Genomic DNA, 21,358 nt, shown 5'->3' on the forward strand with positions numbered 1-21,358 from the left:
AGCCCCCTGACCACGCCACCGTGAAGACCCCTCTTTTTCCTGGGACCCCTCTGCTTGGCTGCAGCTGTCCCTGCCACCTCCCCTGACTTCGCATCCTCTTCCGAGGCAGCAGCTGTATAGCTCATCCTACTGGCTTTTTCTTAGAAGGATGCAAACACTAGGGCTTTGGAAAGATGTTTTTAATAGCAACAGTTTGTGGACATCATGCATGGCCATGTTCATGTAAAGGACCCTGCCTTTTCTCTGTCTCTCTCTTTCTCCTGTCTGTCTGTCTCTCTCTCACGCACACGCACATACACACGCACACACGCGCGTGTGCACACACACAATTTTTTGAGCTGCAACTGGGAGGCTGAGCTGATCCCCCATCAGGCATCTCACCCTAGGGCAGATGTGTTTCCCGTGGGGCCCGTTCCTGCCCTCCTCCCCTTTCTGCTGTTGGCCTCATTCCTCTCCTCTTTCTCAGTACATTGAAGTCCTGGGATTCTACTGAAGACCAACCAGATTCATTAGAAAGAGCTGCTCCTTTCTTTGGCTGGGTCTGGACTTCTGGGGAACAGACGGAACAAAACTCTTTTGTCTTGGTCCAAATTGAGTTCACGCTGGACTCCAAAGAGAAGGTAGGAGGGCAGGGAGGCTGCCCATTGAGACGCGGGGTGGACGGTACCAGGCACCCGGAAGGTCTCTGGGAGTGATTTCTGGTTCCGTCCAGCAATCTCGGGGGCAGGGGACCATCAGCCCAAGACTGGGATGAGCATGGACCTGGGTGAGAACCTAAGTGTAGAGCGCTGGACCCCACTTCAGCTGCTGACTCTTTACAATGTCTCTGGAAGGGTCACCTTGTCAAAACTGGCCGGCCGGAGCAGGTGTCACCGCAGCAGCTGGGGCAGCAGTACCCAGGCACCCAGAGGCAGCAGGAACAGGGGGAGTGAGGCTGAGGTGTCCGAGGTGCCGCCACAGTCCTGGGCATTCTCCTGTGAACCCAGAGCATTCACGATGGGGTGACCGCCCCAGGCAGCGGTGGCCGGGAGTCTGGAGAGGGATCGCTGGGGCCAACTAATAGGGGCCAAGGGGCTGGGGAGGGAGGGAAGTTCCAGCAAGCGGCGGGAACACTGCCCCCTCTCTTAGACCCCTGCCTTCTAGGGGAAGGCAGGGGCTGCTCACTCAGCCCCAGAGCTGGACTCGAGCCTTCTCGCTGGCCCCAGCCTTGGAGGGGCTGTGGGCTCATCCTCTTAGAAGGGCTTCAGAGAAGCCCTGGACTCTGGGAGCATCTTGGGTGTGGAGGCAGCCATGTCCAGCAAGGACGGCCCCATGTACAAGGAGCCCAGCTACGTGGTGGGTGCACGGGGCCGGTCACCAGCGGTATTATGTGCCTGACGGTTTCCTTCTACTTGCTTGGACCACGTGGAGCTGAGTGCAGTGAGGGCCGTATGGAGAGGATGTGTTATAACGCACTGAGGGCCCCGACCCTGGGAGATGCGGCTCTCCTTGTAAAACACCCCTGGGTCCCTCCCGCTGACTTAGTATCTGAATGACACGGGGCCCAGCGTGAATGCACACGTATGGGTGATTCCAGTCATCCACGGAGGTGCCCTCACAGCTGCATCCACGTGTCCAGACGCTCTCACATCTGAAGGGCACAAGCTCAGGGCTGAGGGTTTGGGGATGGAGCCCCCCCCCCCAGCCCCTACCTCTGGATGGAAGGCGTGGCAGGCATCCGGTCGCCGGCGGAGCTTCCGGGAGCGCATCTTGTCACACTTGACTGTGGCGTTATGTGCAGAATTCCCTGTTAAGGTGAACACACCTGCCGACGGAGCTGATACTGGAGACTCTGGGGGCTGAGCTCTGGAAGAACTGACCTCTGGTGGGACCAGCTGCCTTGGAAGCGGCTTCCGGGGTCAGAAGCAGCACCGGGGCCCCGGGGTGGGGGGAGGACAGGTAGCGATGCTCTTGGGGGAGGGGTGGTGTTGGTGGCAAAAGGGAGGCTGGCCCCTGCCTCTCAAAATCTGAGCCCCTCAGTGTCATGTCCTACCCGCCACCCCTCCCTCGCCCGTACATGCTGGAGGGTCGGGAGGATATATTTGACCTCCGTAGCCTCCTGCAGGACTGGCGGGAAGACGCTGCAGTCACAGGCGGGGTCCGTCACCAGGAGGAGAAGGTTGCTGGAGGGAATCTGTTGCATCATGAACGTCCTGCGGCAGAGAGGTTGGCTTGTGGAGGTTCCTGCGGCAGCTGGACCCTGGGCTTGTAGGGGAGGCTCTTTTGGAGGCGGGTGTGAGGAGGGGCCGGGGCAGCCCGGGGTGGGGGGGCAGCCCGGGAACCGTCCCAGCAACCGATGGGCTGCATGGCTGATTTTCCCCACGAGCCTTTGCAGCTGCTCTGCTCCTTTCCTAGCAGATTGGAAGTGAGGAAGCCCAGACATCTGCGGGGGAGGGGACAGGAGCTGCTGTTGACACACATGGGGACAGCAAGTCAGGACTGTCCCAAGCAAACCGGGCTGTGTGGCCGCCCCTGCTCCGGGTGGGGATGCAGTGCTCGCGCTGGTCCGTGAGGTGGTCCCACAGTCCCACACGCCGCCTGGAGGGCAGGGAGCGCAGGTGCAAGCCAGTCGTGGTCCCTCGCTCGGCCAGTGCGTTGGCGACAGCCACCGCCCGGCGTCTGCTATGGGGTGGGGGACTTCCTACATGCACGTGTGCACACACACACGTGGACAGGCACAAGCATACGTGCACACGTGCACACAGGCACACGTATGTATTTAACCTTCACGGCGCCGTATGAGGCTGGTATTATCCCTGTTTTGCAGGTGGGAAAACTGAAGCCAGAAGAGGGTTAAGTGATGCGCCCAAGGTCACGCAGCTCCTCTTAAATCAAGTCCGTCTACTCTGAGGACTTGGCTTTACCCACACTGTTCGTGTATCCGCACGGCCAGCCTCTGAGATAAGTGTACAAATAACAATATTCCCGAGAAACTGGCTGCGGTGATGGTAGAATCCCTCCCTCCAGCACAGCCTAGGGGAGACCATAGCCTCGGGGTCAGGACAGAACCTCCTGGGGGTGGGGCGGCCCGGGGTCCAGGTGAGAGTCAGCGGGCCAGAACTTTCAGCCAGGCCTCCCTTCCTCCCTGGGTCAGGGCCTGGCGGAGCTGGGGGACCAACGACCTCCCCTCGGGAGTGGGACCCAGGGATGGAAGTGCCAGGTGCCCCAAGCCACTCCCAGGAGCATCCTGGGGCCTCTCAGCCCTCTGTGTGGACGGACGTCTAAGGGAGAGCTGGCGCCCCTTCCTCGAGCCTGCCCTGGCCTCGGCCGCCTCTCCGTCCCCGGCCAGCCCCGCACTTGGTGCCCTGGGTGTGCGGCCTGTGGTCTCTGCTCTGAGCCTCGCCCGCGGGTATCCCTCCCCCGTCCCACTCAGCCCCTCTCACTTCTGGCAGCCCCCGCACTCCACGACGCCGTTGGCCCCCTGGATGGCCGTCTCGTGCACAAACACGGGGTAGGTGGTGTCGCAGGGCTGCAGCACGTCCTGCTTCTTGTGCTTGTGGGCTGCGGGGACACGGAAAGGGCGTGGATTCAGGGGCGCCTCGGCCACAGCTGCGGGGATGGGCTTTGATGCCCCGGGCAGTGCGGTCACCGCGCCAGGAGTGAGACGCCCGTCCACTGGCAGGTGGCTCCCGGCCAGGACTTGGGGCCGGGGGAGGGGAGTGGCTGCGCGTGGGTGACGCCCTTGGGGACCCTTGGGGATACCCGTCTCTCTCCTCACCATCAGCAGTGATGTCCAGGGGCTGAGAGGAGGGCAGGGGCTGGGGGGCGCCCTGGGAGACGGCAGCCCTTCGTCCTCTGCCCCCTCCCTCCCTGCAGGGGGCCCAGCGGGCACCCTGCAAGGGGAAGCTCCTGGACAAGCCCTGGGTCTGCCCCCGCCCCCTGCCCCCGTGGCTACTTGGAGAGCCAGGCGGGGGCCCCGCGCCCAGCCTCCTGGGCTCCTCAGTGGGGCCTGTGTGGTCACTCGAGTTGGCTCAGAAAGGACTCAGCTAACACAGGGCAAAGGCCTGGCAGCCGCCCCAGAGGGCCCACGTCCACCCCTGGGGGAGCAGACCCCGCTCGCCCGCGAGGGGCCACAGCCTCGGGACCACGCAGATTTCCTCCTGGCGCTGTAAGCGCTCTCAGACCAGGAGAGGGCTGGGGTGCTCCATTTCCCTGGGGCAGGGCTGCGCTTGTGTGGGATGAGCTCTGGGCTACACCCACACCCCGAAGGAGCAGGGCTGTAAGTTGGGAGGGGCCTTTGGAGTCAGGGGGTCCAGATGGAGGGAGCTTCCCGGGACAGCGCCCAGCCCAGCACCCAGCTCCTTGGCTGCCCTACTTACAGTGATGGAAGACGGCCTTGGCTGCCCAGGACCCGTGCACGGCATGGGGTGGTGATGATATCAAACAGGTGGTGATGTCACATGGTGTGGGCGTGATGTCACACAGGATGAATGACATCACATGGGATGGATGATGTCACACGAGGTGGATGACGTTACACGGGGTGAATGACGTCACATGGGATGGATGATGTCACGTGGATTGGTGGTACCCCGGGATGGTGTGACGTCACACAGGGGTGAGGGAAGGTGATGAGAGAAGCCGACAGGACAGATGTGAGCGGTGGACTCCGGAGCCCCCTGCCCCTCCCCCTGAGGTGACGGTTTCCGGGTGGAGGCTGGAACAACACTCACCCTCGGCCCCGCTGTCCCCACGCCAGGAGCCCCAGGCGCTCCACTCCAGCAGGAGCCTGTCGGGCACAAGTGAATCTTGGAGACCTGCTTGCCCTCTCCAGTGGGGCCCCAAGCTGTCTGCCTCTCGCCCCCAGGACACCCTTGTCCCTGCTGAGGGCTCCTGGTGGCAGCGGCATGTAGGAGGGGCGTCCCATACAGGCCTGGCCGGTTCCACCTGGGGACCTCACCCTCCTCCTTTGGGGTCGTGGGGACCTCGGCAGCTCCCCTCAAAGGGTTCCCTCATAAACCACCCCTGCACAAAGCCCCCCAGCCCCTCACTCACAGCAAGAGCTCGTTCACCAGCCACCTGGTAGCAGTCAGGAGGGCAGAGATGGGCTGGGAGGAGAGGGAACACACTGTGAGCCCCAGGGCCCCCTCGCTCTGCGCCATCAGAGACCACACCCCGGGGTCTCCTCCACCCCTTCCCGGAAGCGGAAGCAGCGGAAAGCTGCGTTTTCTGGGAAATTCCTACTGTAGGGCGGACGATGCCCGTCATTGCACTGGGTGGCATCTCTGGGGTCCCTGATGATGTGTGGACAGCACTGGGGGTGAAGGTGGGGAACCAGTCAAGAAAGGGGCTGCAGCCTGTTCCTCTGCCAGAGCAATCGCCCTGAGGCCGCCCAGATAAGACCCTGGTGCGGGGGAGCGGGCTGCGTGCGGGGGGCACTGGGAGAGGACTGAGTGGCCCTGGGGCCCTGGAGAGAAAGGGACAGGCTGGCGTCCGGCGGGGGCGGGGTCTGGGGTGACACTCACGCTGACCAGGGGCTGGGAGGCGCTGTGGTGGTGGGTCGGAGGTTTGCACATGGCCTGGTAGTCGTACATGGTCACTCTGAAACCAGAAGCAGGGCATGGCAGTCCGGACCCCATCCCCCGCCCCGCCCCCGCCCTGGGGGAGTTCGCAGCCAGGTTTTTGGACACCCGGATCCAGGAGGGTGCGTGATCAGCAGGTCAGAAAACTACATTTCTGTTCTTGGGCTGCTTCAAAGACAACAAACGGCAAATCTGGTTTTCCTGCTAAGGGTCACATGACCTCAGCCCCTCTCCCCCCTCCCCGTCCTCCCCCCTCCCCTGCCCCCATCAAGCTCCAGGCTTCAGAAAGGCTGCTTCTGGAGCCCTGTGGGGCTCACTGTGGGTTCTGAGGTCGGGCTCTGAAGTCTGTCTGGTCCATTTAGCATCCGACCCCCCCTCCTCAGTGTGTACTCCGGGGGTGTGTGTGTGGCGCCTGCCCTACTTACCGGCTGAACGCCCCCATGCGGAGCAGCTGGGTCATGAGGGCGCCGTCCACCTCCCCCAGGAATCGTCCCATCTGTGAGGGCGAGGAGGGGGGAAAGCAGGATGAGGACATGGCTCTGAGTGCCAGACTTTACCTGTGTTTGGGTTTCCTCTCCAGACGCCCTTGAATCGTGGCCCATCTGACTCCACTCCACCGGCCCCTCTCCTGGGACGGCTCCAGCCACGCCTCTCAGTGCTTTTAAATTCTAAGTTGGTGTGAAATCAATCTAGGCGTTGCAATCAGATTTGTTTTTTAAAGGTGCAGAATTCTTTGAACACTTCTGGGTGAATCGCGTGCAGGAAGGTGACACTTGATCTGTCGTGTGTGTTTTATGCACGTGCATGTGTGTGTCTGTGTCAGACAGCGAGGTCCTGGCGGGTGGATCCCCAGAGGCCATGGTGATTGTTTGCGCATTTGCTGAAGGGCAGAGTGAGTGAAGGGCGAGGCTGAGTGATCTGAGCCTCCTGATCTGGGTGGAACCGAGGCTCCTGGTGAGGCTGGCTCCCTCCCCACGAGCCTGTCCCCGCAGTCTGTCCTGACTCCAGGCTTATTCACCGATATCCCCACTGTCCAGACCCCTGATTCTGGAAGGGGAGTTTCCTGAGAGTAAGACAAGCTCCTGGACACTGGGGAAAGGTGCCCCCCGTTCAACGTGACCTCCAGGACAGGCTGCCCTGGCAGAGAGCACCCGCCTCTTCTCCGGGAGGGCAGCCCCCGCTGGCACCATGGAAGCAACAGGCCTCCTCCCTCCCTGGGCCCCGGGATGGACCTGGCAGAACAGGGAGTGTCACCTGGGCCTTCCGGCACGTGAGCCCAGGTGGCAAGGTGCGTCCAGACCACCAGCAGAGTCCTGGGCAGTGGTCCTTGGACCTCATAACATTCGGGGGGTGGGGGGAGCTTGCAGTGCAGGTGGTCGCCCACTCCCAGTTTCTGGTTCACTCGGTCTGGGGCGGGGCCTGAGAACTTGCATTTCTATCAATCCCCCAGAGGCTACTGGTCCCCCTACCGCACTCTGAGGCCCAAGGAGGAAAGGGGGGGAGGGGCAAACGAAGGGGGAGGGGCCAGGTCACGGGCCCTTGAGGCTCTTGGGTGTGTCTGGGGAGGGGGTGGGGGTCTGTGGTGGGAGAGCCTGGACGGGTCACAGTCGCCCGGCCTCCTGGGCCTCAGGGCTCTGTACCCTTCCCCTGTGTGTAGGCTGGACCCAGCGACCTGCTTCTAGTGAACGGAACACGGTCCAAGTGGCGCTGTCCCTTCTGAGAGCCGGTCCCAGGGCACCGCGGCCTCATGCTGCTGACATTCGCTGGCTCTCCGCAGCCCAGGAGGCCCCCGGGGCAGCGGGATCTGGCCCTTCGCAGGTCAGGCCCCGCTGATGCCTCATGGAGACCCCGAGCCTGGCCCGCCCGCCAAGCACACGGGGCTCCTCACCACAGAGGCTGGGAGATCGTGGGTCTTGGGGTGTAAGCCCTCCAGCTGGGGGTGACTTGTTACAGAGCAACAGGTAAGTGCGGCAGGGCTGTGGAGTGAAGGAGTTTTAAAAAAGTAGAAATGGCTGGATGGCTGGACAGTCAGCGCCCGGCTTCCAGCTTCGTGCTCCGTGGACCTTCAGGCCAAGCCTCACTCCAGTCTCCAGTGTCCACCGAGCACAGGCGTCGTGACTCCTGACACAGGGCTGCCCGCACACGCCGTTACCGCCTCGAGCCGTCTCAGAGCCTCACAGCCCAGTCTGGGGTCAGAGCCGTCCAGGGGGAGGAGACCGCCACCCCCAGAGCCCCCAGAGCCCTGGCACCAGCCCCGGAGACTGACAGGGGCTCGGCGGGAGGCTGACCCCTGGCAGGCCGGATGCCACACCCACCAGCCCAGCGAGGACACCAGCCCCGCCCTACAAATTCTCGGTCCCATCAAAGCCACTGCTCCCGCAGCCTGCTCCCCCTCCCGGGAGGGCTCTTCTGGAACCTCCCCCCAGTCGCGGCTCTACGTGTATCTCTAGGTTCAAAGTTTGCCTCTTCTGCAGCCATGAGCTTTTGGGTTAATAACCTAAACTGGCAGAGCCTCAGTTTGTCCCTCGGGTATAAAATGAGCCTAATAATGTCACCAGAGATGATGGAGGGACGTCCCACCCCTGATGGGGCCTGGTTGGGGTGGGGGGAGGGGGCTGTGTGGAAGCCCCTGGAAGGTCCCAACCCTGTGAAGAAAATTAGATTTCACTTACGTCCTCTGTTTTACAAAGGATGTGAGGTGCCTTTTAAAACTACACACGGGGTGATAAGATAATGTAATGGCTGAGAAAATAAGGGTAAATACACTGAGTAGACACGTACTTAGAGAAATGTAAGTCTGAGTAACTTTGCTGTCATAGATCGGCTCGTTCCCCGCGGCTCTGCGGCACCCGGGCACCCAGACCTGAGAAATCACGCAGCCCAGGCCCTTATTCCAAGAGGGGGAGATGGGCCCAGGCCACCCAACCACACGTCCGATTAGTGGCAAAGCTCCCGCTGGACCACACACCGTGTCCCCTAGGCTGGAGGCCCCTTGATGCTTCTGGCTCATTTCAAGGCATCGCTTTAGGTGAATGTGTTCAGCATTGGTTCAGGTGTAATTTCTGGCTAAATAAATAACTTGGGGCTCAGCAAATACAAGGTTGTGGCTGTACCTTCTCCTCGGCCCGTCTGGGCACGTGGGGTTCCTGGGTGCGCAGCCGTGCCGTGTGATGGGGACTGCCACCGTTCACTCCCTTCGCAGCAAAGCCAGGTTGTAGGGTTAGGACAGAATTTCCCACAAGGGAGGTCCAGACGGGAAGCGGGAAGGCCTGGACCCGGCCCCAAGGAGATAGAAGGGTGGGCGCTGTGGCCTGTGTGTCCCCCAGATTCACATGCTGAAACATGCCCCCCAGGGCAGAGCCCTCACAGTGGGGTTGGTGCCCTTAGAAAAGAGACCCCAGAGGCCTCCCTGTCCCTCGCGCCAGGAGGGGGCACAGTGAGAGCCCTGCAACCTGGACCGGGCCAACCCCGGCCCCTGGCACCCTGGTCTCGCGTCTCCCGCCCCCAGAACTGTGGTTTGTAAGCTGCCCAGTCTGTGGGTTTTGTTACAGCCGCCTGAACGGACTGATGGGAGAGGGGAGAGGCAGAGGGGGGTAGGGGGTGGGCAGTAGGAGCGGGTGTAGGACTCTGGGGGAGGCCCCCAGGGCAAGGCTGCAGACAGAAAAGCTGGGGCCTCATCATGTGGACAACTCCCTACCAACAATCGTGGGAGAAGACCCGAGATGTAAGATTTCCTCTGGGCGTGTGAGTTGAGAAGTCTGGATTTGGGGGTCTTGCGGTGCTGGCTGTGGTTCTAGGAAGAGACTCCGTTTTCATCAGACCTTTTCCTCTAGTTGGCCCTGGGCCGGGATTGCTTCTGGGCTTTCTCTGACCGTCGAGGCCGCTGGGCCTCCCGAGTGCCTTACCTCCTGGGGCCTCTCCGAGATCAGGATGAATCCGTTGTTGTCTATGACGAAGCAGTCCAGGTCCTGGGAAGAGACCCAGAAGGAGGTCAAGGCCAGGCCCTGCTGCTGAGCCCCGGCCCCTGCCTGCCCGACCGTGTAGGGAGGCCCTCTGTGTGGAGCCCGGGCTGCAGGGAAGGAGGGGCTGGCCCATCGGGAGGATGCGGGCTGGGGGCTGCTTCCCTCTCCCACCGTATTCCCCCCGTGGGGAGCTCACACTGTCCTGGCAGCTCTCCGGGCACGGACCCTCCGCAGCGCCGCACTGGAGGGAAGAGGGGAACCATGAGCTGTGCACCTGTGTGTGTGTGTGTGTGTGTGTGTGTGTGTGGTGTGTGATGCATCCGTGTGGGGTTGGAGTCCACGGCACACCTGTGATGTGTGTGCAGGGGTGTGCCCCATACCCGTTTGGTGAATGTGGTGTGTACTCAAGGGGTATGTGCACGGTGTGACGTGTGTGTGTGCTTGTGTGGTGCGCCCGTGGCGCGTGCCTGGCGTGTGTGCCTTGCATGTACGTGCGGGGAGTGTGTGCTGGGGGGTCCGGGCGCTGAGATGCAGGCAGGGCCTTGCTGGTGGCAGCAGCCAGGTGCACAGGTCAGGGGTCCTCACCCTGAGCGTCCAGCACCCCCCGCCCGACCCCTGGCACCCACCTGCCGGGTGGCCGCCCAGAACGTACGCCGCAGGAACTCCATCCTCATCTGTACGCCCACGGCTGCCAGGAGCGGGCCAGGCCAGGCCATGGGGGTGTTTGGGGATGGGGTGGGGGTGGGTGGAGAGAGAAGACGTCAGATCTGAGTCAGAGGGAGAAGGCCCATGAGCGGGGGGGCGGGGGGCACTAGCAGCCTGCAGACTAGCTTCCTGGTGGGGGCACCGGCGGCTCCGTATCTGCATCCCTGGAGCTCGAGGCAGGCACCCTGGGAAGGCCGCTCTCCCCTTTCCCACAGAGACCGAGGCTGGATTTCAGGGCCTTCGTGGGTAGTTACAGCCCCTCCCCCCAGCTCCACTCCGGCCCCCCAGCCCAATCTGTAAGAAGGCTCCTTCCTCGCAAGTTGGGCCCGTGTCGCCCAGACCTGCAGGAGGCTCCCAGCCCCAGAAAACCAGGCTTTGATGCTGCCGCTCACAAGGGCCGCCACGCCGCTCTGGTCCCCAAACGCTTGGAGAACGCAAGCCAGTGCCCAGATGCCAAGAGAAATCTGGGGCCAGAGAATAGAAAGAAAGCCAGGTTATAGTGAAAGAAAAAGAATAAAGAAACGAGGCCGGCCTCCTACTGTCAGAGACAAGAATATAGAAAGTGTGCTGAGTGCCAGGCCCCCTGCGTCCTGAGGTCGTGTCCACACAGCAGGCCAGCTCTGCTATCGCTGGGCCTTCACGGCCGGGGAAGCCTCGCCCGAGCCACCTGGCCCCTGAACACAGAAGCAGGACCCACGCACCACTGTCTCTAAGGCACCTCACCTCTCTCCTCTGGCCTGACTTGAGCCCCCGTCGGGAGGGGGCTGACAGGCCTGGGCAAGCTCCCCGCTCAGGGCCCGGTGCCCTCATCTGTGATGCGGGGATGGGTCGGGGTTCCAGCCACTAGGCCGTGTTCACGAGACATTCTGCAGTCACCCCAGTGACGGCTCATTGGCGAGACTTTGCATCATATTCAGGGGCTTCTTTGTTGCTGCAAGGTCCGGGGGGCGGGTAAAAGGCGTGGGCCGGAAGGGGACTGGTAGGCCCACATCTCGGTTCATGACAAAGAGGACAGACCCAGGTGCAGCAGGTGAGGCGTGCTCCCCTCCCCCCATTTCTCTCTAAGGCTGCGGGAGGCCCCTCGGCCCCTCCCCTCATTCTTCCTGTTAGGACCACCCTTGATGTTCACATTAGACAGATTTCTCTCACCTGTGGAAAAAGGCTGCATGAAAGAGAGGAACCTCCTAACAGTTGTCAGAGGGGAGTCACACGAAAGCTTAGGATGTTCCAACCTTTGGGATTTAGGGAGGCTTATTTACCGTGACCTTGGCCTCTGGGTCAAAGCTCTCAGACTCTCCCGAGCGAGACTCGGCCTCTCGATGTCTCGCCGCCAAGTCTCCTGGAGTCCCGGCATCTCTGAGCTGGGAGAAATTCTGTGATTCCTCCACAGGGAGTCTTGAGACAGCGGGGTTGGTGCCCGTCTAATGAAGCAGGATTTTGAGGCTCGTGGGTAGAGATGGGAGGAGTGAGACCTCAAGCCTGTTCTCCGGAGCCAGGCTCCGTCTCCGTGGAACCACGGGCTCCTCCAAGGCAAGCCACGCTCCTAGGATTGACGACTTCCGGCTGCCTGCTGCCGGCCCCCTTGGGTCACCAGTAGGCATCTCAAACTTCACGACTTCAAAACCTAACTGGCTTTTCCTCCCCAAACCTCCCCACCTACCGAATTGTTACCATTTTCCCGTGTCCCACCCAGGTGCTACCGCCTTTGTCCAGAACCTCGGGCATCTGCCCACTCTCTCCACCCCTCCTGCTACCCCCAGAGCCACGTGGATTAACGCCACAGAGCCCTGAGCGGGTCGCTCCCCACAGACCCACGAGAGGGACCCTTCTGAAGCTCGAATCACGTCTCTCTCTTGCGAAAAACCTTCCAAGGCCTTCCCGCTGCCCTTAGAGCAAAGCTGAAATTCCTTCGTAATTTGGTGTCCAAGGCCCCAAGGCAGCTGGCCCGGCCACCAACCTCTGACTTCAGCCCGAATCCTTCTCCCTCAAAGAGAGGGAGAGGCCAAGCCTCTTCCCACCCCGGGGCATCTGCACCGGCTGCTTTCTCCCTCTGAGAATGCTCTTCCCTAGAACTCTAGGAGGAGGCTCCTTCTCGTGGTCGGATCTCAGCCCAAACGGCGTCTCCTGGAGCGGCGTCCTGACTTCCCCGATAACGCAATCCTCCCTGCGGCCGGCCGGCCGTTCACCCTCTATCTCATCACTCTTTTTGTTTTCTAAGATGCATGACTTATTTACTTAATTCTCATTTATAGTCTGTCTTGCCCCGTTAGCATGGGGGCTAACAGCAGGCGGGAGGGTGGGGGGTTGAGTTCCGATACCTGCACCTAGGAGAGCACCTAGCACGCATCAGGGCTCAATAAGTATTTTTCGAGCTAAATAAGTAAGTGCTTGTGAATTCCACTGAGTCAGCCACTTGGCTGGGAAGCCAGTTCTGCAAGCCTTCCCCTTACCTCCGGTGTGGGCGCCTTCGTCCACGTGGAGCCCCACCCTTCTGTAGATGCGGGACAGAATGCTAGCGAGCTAGCCGGGCTCTGGTGCCCTCGAGGACCCAGGAGGGAACCCACAAAGAGACGGGGAATTCAGGCGAGACACGAGAAGAACCTCCTCCAGGGAGAACTGTTAGCCGCGCTCTGCGACGCCTGACGGCTTTACCTCGGGGCTTGAATTGTTACGTCCTTCTGTTCGACGCCTGCCTCACAACCCAAACTGTGCTCTTCCACCCCAGACACCGCGAGAGCCCAGCCTTCTCCCGAGAGACTCCAGGGCGGCCCTCGGCCCCCGTTGCCTCGCTCCAGTGGACCCGGGCTGGCCCCCTGCCCCCAGCACCTCCTGCGCAGCAGAGAATAGCCCTTGGTGCCGGGCTTTGCAGACAGGGCAGAGCGCATGGTGAGGAGAGAGCCAGGCCCGGCCGGCGGCAGGCGAGGCCTCCGTCCTTCCAGGCTGCTTCCCCCTCCGGGCCTGTGCCTGGCGGGTCCTTGTGTTAGAGCCCGACCACAGTCGGATGGAGGAGGAGCGATTGGACCCCCTTCCTCCTGCCCCAGCCTGGCCTGTCCCCCTTCGGGGCCGGGTCCCGCCTTCCCTCTGCCTGCCTTCCTGCAAAGCAGCTTTTCTCTAGGACCCGCGCTCGGCTGGCAGACAAAGAGCCTCAGTGAGGCCACAGGCGGCAGGCGGCTTATCAAGATGCACCTCTTTGCTCTGCGTCCTGGCTGTCACCTGCGTGCCGCTTTGTCATCACAGACGGCGAAACGAAACAGCTGTGCTGCACACACAGAAACCCTCCCTGGGGGGAGCGTGCCCCGTGGGGCAGAAACTCCATCGTGCCCCGCGCCCTCCCATCCACTTTGTCCTCGAAGCCCAGTTGCAGGCTGTGCTGACCTGTGCGAGGGCTGCGGGGTCAGCGGGGGCCCATCTTTTAGGCACCAGCTGGGGAGCCGGTGCCCAGGGACCCCAGAGACCTGGTCGTCCCTCCTGGTCACTGCAGGGCAGCCCCGGGCTGTGGGGCTAACAGGCAGCTGATGGCGGGTCGGCGTGCAACACAGTCCAGCCTCTGGGCCCCTGACACCCGGCTGGGCTCTTCCTTCCGGCTCATTCCTCACTCAGCCTGGCGAGGTGGACCCCTCTTCCGGGACAGCCCCCGGTGTAGGAAAGGGGGTGAACCACCCACAGAAAGCTGCCACGCGTCCTCTGTGATACGGGTCAGAGAAGAAGGTCCCGCGGGCACTAGCCTGGGACGGTGCACCAGGACGTGAGCTCTGGTTGAGTTTTCAAGGAGCGGGATGTACCCCGTGGGTGAGGAGAGGGTCCCAGACTCAAGGAAGGACACACACTCTACTGCAGCTGGGGGACAGGAAGCGTGTTTGGGGGCAGGCGAGGTGCGTGTGACATGGGCGTGGGGTGGGAGACGGGATCCCTGCGGTGTCGGACGGCGGAGCAGACAGAGAGGGTGTGGGAGCGTCCTGAGTCAGGGGTGTCTCTCAACCCGCACCCAGGGCTGACAGTGGATCCCCCAGAAAGCAGGCGGAATGGAAAAGGGATGCCAGAAACATGCCACGTGTCTGGCTGTCAGGCAGGTTTCCAGAGATGCCAGGAAGGTCACCTCGGGTCCAGCTCTGGCCGCCGCTCCTCCCCTGACTCGGTGCCTGGCTTTCTTTCCTTTGGATCGACGCTTGCCTTCCCTTGGAATATCAGTTTCTCCCACTCCTTTGTCCTGATTGGCTGGTAAAGACGTCTCTGAGTTCTCGATACCAGTCTCTTCCCATCCAGCCCAGAGCCAGGAGCAGAAGCCAGGCCCGGGAGGCGGGCTGGGTTTGGCCCCTCCTCAGGGCTCACCCCAGGGTGCCCCAGGCAACCTGACCCCAGGCCCCCGGCCCAGCCTGCCTGCATTTCCCTCCCCAGATAGCCCCGGTCTGGGGTCACGAGGCTCAGTGACCTCTGCGTGACCGTGTGCCCCCGGCTGTGTGGCCTAGGGCCCCTTTCCGAAGGACCACCGGGCAGATGGGTCCCCGTGCACCCCTCCAGGTACCCCCTCTGGAATAAGCCGCCCCTTGACAGAGACCCAGATCAGCTTTCCCTTCCTACAGGCAGGGTGGGAGATACTGCCCCCACCTCCGAGCAGGATGCAGACCCAGCTTCCCGGAGCCTTTGTCCCCTGGGTCCTGCCCCGGTGTCCCCAAAGGCAAGGGGAGAGGGGATAAAGCCAGAGGGGGCGGCAGCCAGGGCAGGGAGAACCTGCGGGGGTGGGGAGAGAAAATAGAGGACCTGGTAAACAGTCCTCCTCCTGCTGGAGTTCATGGCAGCGTCTCCCCCTGAAAAGGGAGCGTTTCAAGGGTGAGCGCCTCCGGTGTGTGTGCGCCTGTGTGCCCGCCTTCCGTGCGCCCGCCTTCCTGTGTGCGCGCCTGTCGCTGTCATCACGGACATTCCCCCGCTGTCACTCTGCTGCTCTCTGCTCCGCACACGCGCTCCCCTCCCCGCCTGCCCCTCTCCGCGGCTCCCGAGACCCGGCCGCCCGCCCGCCCGCCGTGGGAGACGGCCTCAGGCGTTCCTTCCTCCCGCCGGGGCTCTGCGTGCCAGGTCCTGCTGGGGGATCAGGCTGGTGCTGCTGCGCTCGCTGTCTCCTTTCTCCAGGAACCCCAGGAGGGGCTCACTGGACGGCTCAGACCACTTGATTCAGGGCGCTCGCTGGGGTGCGGAAGGTGAGTGCCGTGCGCTGGGCAGGGGCGCGGGGGGCGGGTGCAGGGGCCAGGCTTGGGGCCGAGCCCATCTCCGCTGGGTTCCTTGCCTGCATGGACAGCTGCTTTGCCTCCTGCCTGGGGGCAGTGGCTGGGGCTGGGGCGGTGCTCAGGACCGGACCCCTGGGCAGGCGAAGGACACAGGGAACTCTGACCTCCCAGCGTTGGGGACAGGAGCTGGAATTCTGCTGGGGAAGGAGGGGAGGAGGCATTGCCAGTGCCGGATGACAGGCCCGGTGGCATAGAAACCGGTCCCTGCAGCATGGGGGGCGCCAGCCAGGAGCCCTGTGCCGCCTGCATGCCCGGCTCAGCAGGCAGCCCCAGGGACTTGGGTGCCAGGGGGAAGGGGGTGCTGGTGACAGGGCCGGCACACAGGACGTCTGTGGGGTGGCAGGCTGGAGGGCTGGCGCCGAGGCGGGGGCAGGGACCAGGGGTGCTGACCGGCCTCTACAGGACGCCCTCAGCGAGGCGCGCTGGCCTCTAGCAGGCTGTCCTTGGACAGGGGTGCAGAGGGTCCCCCCAGCTGGACCTGAGTCCCCTGCTCGTATGGGGGGCGTGGCCGGGAGTGGATGCGGGAGAGGAGCCTCGGAGCCCTTCCTCCGGCCCTTCCTCGAGGCTCCAGCTCTGCTCCCAGCCTGCCTGGGCCCGGATGGAGCTGGGGTCCCCCAGCCGCACACCCTCTCTACCTACGAAAGAGCTCAGGAAGCCTTGGGGGGCGGGGTGGACTCAGCTTAGGGGTGGCTGGTATACGGCCCGGGGCAGAACGGAGGCCGTTTGACCGGGAGTCCCAACCTCCCCACTCACTCTCGGGGCCCTTCATCCTCTCCCTGAGCTGCTGTCTGCCTGTCTGGGGTGGCTGGTGGGGACCCTGGCACCTGGCTGTCAGGCCTGGCTCAGACTGACACCCAGCAGCTGAGCTAACTACGGGGCCGGGGTGCGGGCTGAGCGTGTGGAGATGGGCCGGGGAGTGCAGCTGGGACGGGACCCGCGGCCGTGTCCCCCTCCACACCGGCACAGGCTCCATCCAGCTTTGCCAAGAGAGGGAGACCAGGGAAGCCGGCTGGGGGTGCCAGGAGGAGGACGGGGGGTGGGGGGAGCTTCTTCAGCAACCGATCTTGTTCCTTTGGGGTTTGGCTGGAAGCTGCGCCTGGGACAAGCAAACCCTGCTCCCATTTCCAGCCCCCAACGCTGAGGGGCACGGGGAGGCGGGTGTTTTAGGGCTGGGGTGCCTGGGGAGGCCTCCCCCCTCCTCCTACACAGATCAGGCCTCTCTACCCTGCCTGCCTGGGTCCACCCCGCCCACCCCCGAGCCAGGCCCGCGGGCCCAAGAGCAGCTCCTGCGAGGGGTGATGGTGGCTTTTCTCCGCTTTCCAGAGGGTCTGGTTGGGAGTGGGAACGTCTGACAAGGAAGGATGACAAGGAAGCAAGGCTGCAGGAAGGCGGGCATGAGAACAGGGCACGCGTTTAAAAATGCACCAGGGGGTTTGTCTGTTCCAAGTACAAATTTAGAGATTAAAAAAACCAGCTTCCGCGCCGCCTGGGCCGCGTGTGTTACGGGGATGCCAGGCAGGGAAGAGGTGGGAAGGGCCTGGAAGGCCAGACTGGCGGCTGCAGGTGGAGTGCGCGGCCTGGATGGCACGCCCAGGGCTCAGCGTGGGCGCCCGCTGTCCCCCTGTCCGGGTGCCCCTCAGCCCGGCCGGGCGGGTGGGAAGGTGCTGCCCTCGAAGCCCCAGGCGTGGCCTCCGTCCCGTCCCTGCCGCTCGGTAGCCCGTGACCTTCACCTGTCTGCACAATGGAGGGGCGCAGAGGCCCTGTCCCGGGTTGGGGAACCTTGACCAAAGGGAGATCCCTGGGGAGGGGGTACACGGCAGGCCAGCAAGACATCCCGGGGGGCAGGAGCCTCAGGTCAAGGCACAGTGGGCGCTGATGGCTGTGCGGCTTGGACACTGACTTGGGGGGATGGACGTGACCACGCAGCATCAGAGGAAGGGTGCGGACGCCAGGCCTGGGTGGGTTTGCTGGAGGTTTCCTGCTGGAGACTGAGCCAACCCTGGCCGGAGGAGGAGTCGGGGGCAGAAGCACAGAGGGGTCAGGGTGCCCACCCTAACCTGGGCGTCGGCGGGGTGGGAGCGAGGCAGGCTGCTCCTCCCGTGGGGAAGGGAAGCCGTCCCCGCCCCCGCACCCCCAGTCTCCGGGGGGCTGCCACACCCCATGTGACTCCGCAGGAGCCCGTGGGCCCTTCTGCCCTGCTGCCACCCCCGCGGGGCTCCCAGCCCACCTCCTCACCTCAGCCCGCCACCCCCTCCGCAGCTAGACCCCTGCCTCCCTCTCCCCACTGCATCTGTGATGCCCCCGGGAAGAAGGCTGGCGGGGAGGGGGCGACCCGGCTTGATGAGGGCACCCGCGTCGGGCGCAGAGAGGCAGCGGGAGGACGAGGAGAGGCCGGTCGGTGTGAAGCGCTGCACAAACGCGAGGGTGCAGCCCTCCCCCTGCTCCAGGAGCCTCCACACGCAGGCGGGTCAGCAGAGCCGGCCTCCAGGCTCGTGAGGCCGCTGGTCAGTAGCTCTGTCGCCAGGCCGCCTGGGCCCTGGCTGCACCCTCCCACTGCCTGCCCTTAGGCAGGTTACTACCTGTCCCCAGTCTCCGTGTCCCCATCCGCAAAATGGTGTCAACAGTGCTTCTAACCCCAGACAGTTGTTGCGGGGACTGGGAACCATACACAGGTGTTTCCCCGCGGGCATGGTTTCCCCCCACGCGGAGCCCTCCTGCAGAGCTGTTACCGCCAGCATCCCCCATCTCCGCCGCCCCCGGCTGCCCCGGCCCCGGCCATCCCCTGCCGCGGCCTCCCGGGAGGTGCCGGGGTCTGCGCTGCTGGGAGAGAAGTGACCTGGCCCAGGGCTTCTCGAACGTGACCAGGTACGTGACTGGCCTGAGGTCTCGTTGAGAGACAGATCCTGACCCCGTCGGCCTGGGCCGGGTCTGGGAAGCTCCTGGCGAGGCTGCTGCTGCTGGCCCGTGGACCACGCTGGAGTAGCAGAGGGCTGGGGCCCAGAGCCCGTGTTCCTATCCTGGCGGGGGGGCGTCACTCGGCCTGCAGCTCCTCAGCCCCATCCTCTATCCTGATTCTCTCAGCAGAGCCCAGCGAAGGAGGCTGGGGACCCCGCTGGGTCCACCCTCCTCTCTGTGTCCCCGTCCCTGGGACTGGGACAGAAATGCCCACAGGCTGTGGGGCTTGGAGCCCCGAGACCGCCACCTCACTCGTTTCTGTTGCCCGTTCTCCCACCTGGGCGGGGACTTCCCTCCCAGACGGTGTGAATTTATTCCGCAGTGGCCCCGCCTGCCTGGGCCGCTGTGCTCCTGGCATCCTAATGTAGGTCACCCCTTTCCTAACGAGGTAGATGGTTCTGGGGGCCGGAAGGGGTCCTGGGTTGGAGGTGGGCTGGAGGGCAGGGTGATGGACCCCACAGCGCCTGAGGGGTGCTTCTGTGGTCTCCAGGGAGCGCAGGCTACATCCCCATGGACCTGGGGGCCTTGTTCCCGTCACGTTTCTCCAGAGATCCCAGGGCGTGGGTCTGAGTGTGGAAAGGGTCCTGGGTTGGGGGCGGCCCTCGGGGGGCTTCTCTAGGCCCTGCTTCCGGGCTGGAGGTCCCCCCGTGCATCTGTCTGCCGGCGACACGCGGGAACTGCGGGAGTGACAGCATCTGGGGATGCTGGAGGGCTGCCAGCGTGCGCGTGAGTGCACCCGTGTGTGTGTGTGTGTGTGTGTGTGTGTGTGTGTGTGTGTGTGTGTGTGGCTGCACGCTCTCTGGGGGGGTGGTCTGCATCACACGCTGTGTTGGGAGCCTGTGTGTACACCCCGCTCAGCGCACACACGTGTCTCCCCCCAGGGGCCACTGCCAGGGGACAGTCCCCAGGGAGCGGGCCTGTGTCCCTGACCGGCCGTGTGACCAGGCACGCTGGGCTCCACCTCTGAGCCTGGCTGGCTGCTGACCCCCCTGACACCGTGTGGGCGCTGTGAGCTGCCGACCTGCGGGTCCTCGCTGGCGAGAGGAGTGTGGGACTATTCCAGGGGTCGGGGCCGAGGCTCACGGAGAGGGTGGACGGCGTCCTCAGTGACGGAGGCCCGGGAGGCTGTGTGCGAGCGCGGCCCACGGTGACCGCCATGTGACGGCTGCTGGCCTGGCACGGGCCCAGGCACAGAGAAAGACACCCAGGTGTGAGACTGGGGGACCAAGAAAGAGAGGTCCCGCAGACGCGCTGGAAGCCGCCGCCCCTCCCCGCGGACACAGGGCACTGACGTCTCCCTACGTCTACCTGGGGCTCAGGTCCAAGCTTGGAGTCCCCTAGACTGCCCTGCAAGGTGAGGTCTCCTGAATTCAGCAAATGCTAGCTCTCCTCCCCCGATCAGAGTGACCCTCACGGAGGGCCGTGTGTTCTGGTCATCACCTTGAGAGATAAGGAAACCGAGGCCCAGAGGGTTTCCGTGATTTGTTTAAGTTACACAGCGAGGGAGCGGCCGGCAGGGATTCGAACCCAGAGCCCTCCCTGACCTGGGAGTCTGAGCCAGGAGCCCCGGGGACCTGGCCCTGGGAGGGTAGCTGGAAAAGACCCCTCAGCTGCTCTGGGCATCTACTCCACCCCCAGCCCACATGCCCTATAGGCATGTGGGTCTGCACCCCTCGCCCCACATCTGCCCAGGGCGACTCGCTCTGCAGCCTCTGCGAGGCCCCTGGTGGGGGGTGAAGCCCAGAGTGACAGACAGGCCCCCCGAGCGGTGCCCCTCCCCGGCGGGCCCCCATCCTGAGCGGGCGCCCTTGCCGGGGCCCAGCTGCGGGCCCCCGGGGCTGTGGTGCTCGTGGGCTCGTGGGGCCAGGAGGCTGCTTGGCAGCGGTAAGCGGGGAGGAGACGGAAGCGGCCCCCAGTGCCTGAGGGAGATCCTGCTCAGATGCTGAGTTTCCAGCGGCTGCCCCCACCCCTCAGCTCCGCTCTGCTCTGCCAGTAGCCCCTCAGGCTCCCAGAATTAAGGCGGCTGTGGGAGGGAGCGGGAGGCTGCAGCCTGGAGCCCCCGGGTCCAGCGTGGCCACCGAGCAGGGGAGGCTGCTGGCCCGTCTCTGTCCGTTCGCCACCTCGCGCTGGGCCGGCGGCAGGGGGCCCGCAGTCCCCTTTCCCGCCCCTGTGACGGGCCCCTGGCCACGCCTGGAAGGGAGTGGGACCAGGGCAGGTCACCTGGGAAGGGGGAGGCCCCCTCGCCCCTCGGGAAGAGGAGCCGCTCTCCGAGCTGCAGCCTCGCCCTCTCCCTGCCCCTGTGCCCGACGGCAGCGGCTGCAGCACGAGCCCCTGAGCTGATGAGGTTTATCCCAGACCTGCCGGTGGCAGAAGACAGAGCACGGCCGCTCACCCGCCGGGAGACCGCGGAGGGCAAGCAGGGGGCTTCCCCGTGGCAAGAGCCGGGCCTGGGCCTCACCCGCGAGCCAACGGCCGCCCCTACGCGGGGCCTGGTCTCTGCCTCCTCGGGGGCCATGGTAAGAGCACAGTGGGGCTGGGGGGCCAGCTGGCCCTCGACGATTTCCGCGCCTGGGACGTGGGGGAAGCCCAGAGGCAGAGGAGGCCACGTGGCTCCGAACACGTTTACGAGATCATCCAGGGAGACAAGAAGAGGCGGGGAGAGGCTGGGCGGGAGGTGAGGGGTGCAGGGCGGGTGGACGGCTCCTGCATCGCCCAGCACTGGCCTCAGCACTGTCTCCGGCCCCAGGGCTCCTGGGATGCCCGCCTGCCCCTCCACGCGCCCTCTGCTGTCGACGGAGGCAGAGGCTCCTGGCTTCTTGGCCCCCTTGCTCCTCTTTCCCCCCCCCCCCCCCCGCCCAGGGAATCAGAGCCGAGAACACAGGAGGGGAGGGTAAAG

The 21,358-nt window shown here is 64.1% G+C and overlaps 1 protein-coding gene across 1 annotated transcript in view; it reads right to left on the bottom strand.

The window, feature by feature from the left end:
• Positions 1-869: 869 nt before the first annotated feature.
• CACNA2D4 (calcium voltage-gated channel auxiliary subunit alpha2delta 4) overlaps positions 870-21,358 on the bottom strand; it is an 80,111-nt gene continuing 59,622 nt past the window's right edge. The window contains exons 27-38 of the mRNA XM_032646993.1: positions 10,150-10,211; positions 9,720-9,764; positions 9,467-9,529; positions 5,987-6,057; positions 5,505-5,580; positions 5,035-5,087; positions 4,713-4,768; positions 4,359-4,379; positions 3,423-3,540; positions 2,080-2,192; positions 1,692-1,774; positions 870-974 (exon numbers count right to left, since the gene is read on the bottom strand). Coding sequence (XP_032502884.1) covers positions 870-974; positions 1,692-1,774; positions 2,080-2,192; positions 3,423-3,540; positions 4,359-4,379; positions 4,713-4,768; positions 5,035-5,087; positions 5,505-5,580; positions 5,987-6,057; positions 9,467-9,529; positions 9,720-9,764; positions 10,150-10,211 — 866 coding nt within the window. The remainder of the gene's footprint in view (positions 975-1,691; positions 1,775-2,079; positions 2,193-3,422; positions 3,541-4,358; positions 4,380-4,712; positions 4,769-5,034; positions 5,088-5,504; positions 5,581-5,986; positions 6,058-9,466; positions 9,530-9,719; positions 9,765-10,149; positions 10,212-21,358) is intronic.

Source organism: Phocoena sinus, chromosome 10, assembly GCF_008692025.1.
Source record: "Phocoena sinus isolate mPhoSin1 chromosome 10, mPhoSin1.pri, whole genome shotgun sequence".
NCBI classification, from domain to species: domain Eukaryota; kingdom Metazoa; phylum Chordata; class Mammalia; order Artiodactyla; family Phocoenidae; genus Phocoena; species Phocoena sinus.